Source organism: Panulirus ornatus, chromosome 73 (genome assembly GCF_036320965.1).
Source record: "Panulirus ornatus isolate Po-2019 chromosome 73, ASM3632096v1, whole genome shotgun sequence".
NCBI lineage: Eukaryota > Metazoa > Arthropoda > Malacostraca > Decapoda > Palinuridae > Panulirus > Panulirus ornatus.
The window spans coordinates 5476612-5481925 of NC_092296.1; the positions used below are offsets into that span (position 1 = coordinate 5476612).

The 5314-nt window shown below is 43.0% G+C and overlaps 1 protein-coding gene across 2 annotated transcripts in view; it reads left to right on the forward strand.

The window, feature by feature from the left end:
* Nucleotides 1–1713: 1713 nt before the first annotated feature.
* The window catches only part of LOC139748221 (bicaudal D-related protein homolog), a 161983-nt gene continuing 158382 nt past the window's right edge, over nucleotides 1714–5314 (forward strand). Inside the window, exon 1 of one of the 2 annotated variants that reach the window (XM_071661050.1) lies at nucleotides 1714–2997. In XM_071661050.1, the coding sequence (XP_071517151.1) occupies nucleotides 2755–2997 (243 nt within the window). In that variant the 5' untranslated portion in view covers nucleotides 1714–2754. The remainder of the gene's footprint in view (nucleotides 2998–5314) is intronic. The other variant, XM_071661051.1, reaches the window with a different exon arrangement.

The following is a 5314-nucleotide window of genomic DNA, read 5'->3' on the forward strand; positions in this document are numbered from 1 at the left end:
AAATCAGACAACTCTATCCGTAACTAGCTGCTTAGATCGATATTATCAAAGCCGTTGATTTTAAGTGTAATATTGAATCACCTTTGAATCTGTCTTCTGAGCTGAATATGGATAGCTTGTGTAGTTGGCTGTCATAGGATCTGTTTCTCAGTCCGAGAATCATTTTTGGTATTTGCTGTTGTCCCCTCTATTCTCTCTCTCTCTCTCTCTCTCTCTCTCTCTCTCTCTCTCTCTCTCTCTCTCTCTCTCTCTCTCTCTCTCTCTCTCTCTCTCTCTCTCTCTCTCTCTCATTCTTTGCCGTTAGGTTGGAAAATTCGTAAAGGAAAGGACGCACTTGTAAACTGTAGATGGGGAGGATTATTTCCTTAGACTTAAATTCCAGAGCCCTACGCATGAATCAGAGAAACTTTGTTACCCTTGTTTTTACTGATTCTATGCTGCTTAATTAGCTCTGGGTCATTAAACACTTATCTTTTTTGTTTCCTGTGTTATCTTTCGTAGCTGAATAGAATTCGTACTTGTATTTGATGTGTAAAACTTTTACATTTATCGATATGATATTCGTGACTTATTTTTGACAGTACTCTTTGATGTGGAGATTCTTGATCAAATATTCTCTTAAAATCTAAATGTATGAAATCCCATACTTCACTCTCATGTGGACTATGTAATAAAAGAAATCAAGCCGATGTGTCAGAGCCGAGCATTGAGACCCAAGCTGTGGTCAGAGCCGAGCATTGAGACCCAAGCTGTGGTCAGAGCCGAGCATTGAGACCCAAGCTGTTTATTGTGATCGTGAATATTATTTATCATCTCACATGTTCTTGTCTAGCAGCAATGTGAAGATCAGTGAAGATGTGAAAACTAAAGTCAATTTGTTCTTGACTGTTATGTTACAAGTTATTAGTGGATGATCACTTGTGTAAAACTTTTCCTGAGCTTCAATATTTTTAAAAACAATGTCCTGACTTGTTGCTTGTACTAAGTGTAATGTGTCTACCTCGCGAATAGATTTCTCAACGAATTGTGTTAAGTAGGTTAAGGCAGAGCCCACACCCAGCAAGACTGGAACGGATCCTCCACACTTACATACAGATAAGTCAACATATTTGATTATGATAATGATAGCATAGAAGGGGATGACAGTGATGATAATAATGATATCGTGATAATTCTTATTTCTTCAAGCTGTGGGATAAAATTAGGCAGTTCATCACTCTCATTGCACATGGATGTAGCAATAATCAAAAGGTTATCCCATTTTATAAGGTATTATTCCCTGTCTGCTACTGCCACAATGGTAGAGTTGAAGTTGCTTACGCATGCCATCAAAGATTACGCACTCGGCGTAGCCCATATGCACATAATGAAAATTTTTTGGTAAATCTCGGCATAGAATTACGATGTACTGGTATGTACTCATAGATAGATTTTGGTATGCTACATTGTAGCGTTCATGTATAGAATGTTTGCATATTTTAAGCTTCGAATTTCCCGCCGTTTGAGCAGGAAGACTCGTTGTGTATCACTTACCTCAATGACGGAGCGGCTCACCTGGATTGGCTGGCGCGTGAGCCTCATTCTCCAAGGCCTCGCAGACTGGATCAACTTTTCCAGGAATTCTCTACTAAATTCTCGTCTTCGTGAACTGCATTTCTTCTCGTTATTTACACAACTGAAGGTGTACTACATTTCAAATCTTTCCATCAAGTGAGTGAGAGACTGAGATAATTCGGTGGAAGAAAAGTCAAAGAAAAAAGGACTCTTGGCATCCGATGAGAGTTGGTCCATGAGACAGGTGAGCAACTCAATGGCATGTTCAGTGTTGGTTGTTCTTCCGTACGGCGGGGATGTGATCGCTACCCCACGCTCTGTGAAATCACGAGATAACTTTCGTACGAGGCATTTGGTCGCCAAATTTGCCCCAAAGAGTGACACAGTCCGTCATATACGCCCAATCTTGGGAGGTGACGGACCCAGACGGAGTCTAGCTGCTAGATCCGTGGAACGTCGATCGAGAAGAGTTCGAAGGCTTTTCGCTGAGTTATGAGGGGAATGTGGTGTCGGGTGAGTTATGTGGAAGGAAAAGCGTGGCTTCTATCATGACAGTGGCCAGTAACACACGTCCGTGACAGTAGTCCACCACCACAAATATGGTGTTATGGTTCGCTCCTGAAGGTTCCTGAAGACCCCGTGGACTGGTGATTAAACCGTGGTGAGGCAAGACCGGGGTAAACCTAGTGGTGACCTGGTACTTTTGTGGCTAGTCTTAAGTGAGACTCCCCTCAAATTAATAAAGAAAAAAAACGGAGAAAAGATAGCAATTAAATTGGTGTCGACGTAAAGTGCCTTGGTGATTCGTGAATAGCTGGTATATTGTGGTATAAACATTGTGAAGAATTACTTTGAACTCCGTCGTCAAGAATCAGAGATAATAAGTGATAGAGAAACATACAGGAACTAGAACCTTGTTCTATTGGAGGCTAAAGGATTCATTACTTCGTCAGGTTAACAGTGAAGGAAAACACAAGCTTGCTTGCTTTAGCCACAGAAGGCGCGGGGCCTGGATGTGTGGGTGGGCGTATGGTGCCCGGGCGTGGGCGTGGGCGTGGTGCTAGCGAGCAACCACACCCGTGGAGGTGCTGGTGGTGAGTGGGGCTTGTAGGAGGAGCCTGACGCGGGGAGGAGGAGGAGGAACCTGCTGGAGGAGGATCCTTGTGGTGGGGAGGGGGGAGGAGGAGAAGGTTTGCCGCCATGCCGGGGGACATGGCCAGTTCGAAATATGAACTGGAGGACTACGTGTACGAGATGGAGTGCCGAGCTGGCGAGATCGCCCGTTCTAACGACGCTGAGGCTGAGGATATACACGCTCGCTTGGCCCAGAAAGAGCGAGACCTTATCCTGGCGGCTGAGCTGGGCAAGGCCCTCCTGGAGAGGAACGAACTCCTGGTGCAGCAGAACGAACGTCTAGCCGAGGACTACAGCCACAAATTAGAGGTAAGAGGGACTCCTCTTGTTATGGTGGTGGTAACAAGCTGTGCGGGTAGTTAGGGACGACAGCTGCGTTGTTAAGTGCTTCTGGTTAGCCCGGGTGATGACTGTGAGTTGTGGGTGTGGGTCGGTGGGGTAAGTTAATATGATGATAATTAAACTGTGTGTATGGGGTGGGGGGGGGGGTTAGGCAGGTTGGGATATGGCTAAGATGATGGATGACTTGATGGAAAGCTGGGTTGATGATGGAGGTTGAGGGAGAGGGATGGTTGTAGAGATTATTATCATGTGCACATTGTGGCGGATGGCAGACACTTGGGCCCCAGCCGACAGTATGTGTGTGTTCTTCCCTTAATACTGAAGTACATTGTTCCCTTCAGTCAGTGTGACCTACAACCTTATGTTAAGATAAGGGTCAGTGTCAGCCAAAAGCTTCCACCCCCTGGCATCCATTTCGCTCTGGGGTACATGTACGGTTTAGGGATGCCTGTAAATATGTTAGGAACCAACCATCACTTGTAGAAACTAGTTGAAACAGTTCCATTAAGGTTTCTACTTTCCTACATAGGTTGTAATTCAAAATATATGTATGCAAATTTGCGTTTTATTCATCCCTGCTTGACGACGTTTTGTTCATTCGTAAACTTTCACACGAAACCGGTAATTATGGTATTTCAACTTTCGTACATATGACACGTCACAAAAATTCGTGCCTGTGATAAAGACCACAGAAATAGTGGGATCAGAAACATCACAAATTTATTCATTAGAATTCAGAATGGCAGTTTGTTATCTGGGATATAAGTGATTGAAATGGTGAAGGAATTGGTGGTTTTGTGGTTGTGAATCAAGGCATTATGATCCTACGTGAACATGACATATTGCTGGTTTTGGTGCATGTTCTTGACTCGGGTGAGTGTTTGACACATTACTCAGCAGGATCTGATGAGATTAGAGAGAGAGAGAGAGAGAGAGAGAGAGAGAGAGAGAGAGAGAGAGAGAGAGAGAGAGAGAGAGAGGAGGGAAAAAATAATCAGCCCCCCACCTTGTGTGAGGGCGTTCGTGCATGTAAACAGAAGGGCGACACGGAGTTTCCATAGTCTGTTAAACAGAATATCGTTCGTATGATATTTTCTACCTGGGCATCATGCAGCATTGTTGTGCAACAAGTCATATATATATATATATATATATATATATATATATATATATATTCATATTTATTTTGCTTTGTCGCTATCTCCCGCGTTAGCGAGGTAGCGCAAGGAAATAGACAAAAGAATGGCCCAACCCGCCCACATACACATGTATATACATACACGTCCACACACGCAAATATACATACCTATACATCTCAATGTCTACATATATATACACACACAGACACATACATATATACACATGTACATAATTCATACCGTCTGCCTTTATTCATTCCCATCCTTCATGCTCATGGCGCTTCTGTAGGAGAAAGTCATATTTGCTGTTTATATAGTTCATATTTAGTATTGGTTACGTGCAAGGGTTTGAAGTCGATCTGAATTTCTCTTTATACACGGGATGAGGTTGGTCCCCCCCCCCCCCCCCCCCCCACGCGAGTGTACGATGTCTTTTTTGAATGATCTTCCTTGTCATCACAGACTCTTGTGCTGTACGCTGCGCTTTCATCCAGTATGTTCATGTGTTTCCCCTCATGTTGGTAATGTGAAAGCAGGTCTTCTGTCTCACTGTATTACACCATCTCCCACCTCTTTATTTAATATTGTTCCTGCTTTTTTTGTTATGTTTTTCCATGTTTTATTTGGTTGGATGGATTTTTTTTTTGGAATAGCCCTGATGTTCAGTCGACCCAGTGAGCTTCAAACGTGTCTCATGTCATTCGAGTTCAACTTCCAGAATTCGAAATTACCGTTGGTGTATATATACAAAGCAGAACATTATGAAACTATTGCAATCATACGTTTATTATCTATAACTTTTATACTTTTATTATATCAACTATAATATGGCGAACTATAGTTGCCTGGGACGTTTGGCATTTCATATATTGCTAATCTTTAAGATATACTTGGCCAGGATGGCCTGGTTATTTGACCGATATAGAGTTTAACATGTTAATTTTACGAAAATTAACACGTCCAGGATGTCCAATGGGGTTTCGCTAATATATTTGACTGGCCTGTAGTTATCCTGCTTGCAAACCTTGTAACTAAAGCTTGTTACGTCCAGCAGGTCACGTGACGTATTCAGCCTTGTTAACAGAAGCTATGCCATGATGCCCAGCATGTCTGTGTACAGTTTAAAGCTGGGATGTGGACAAGGA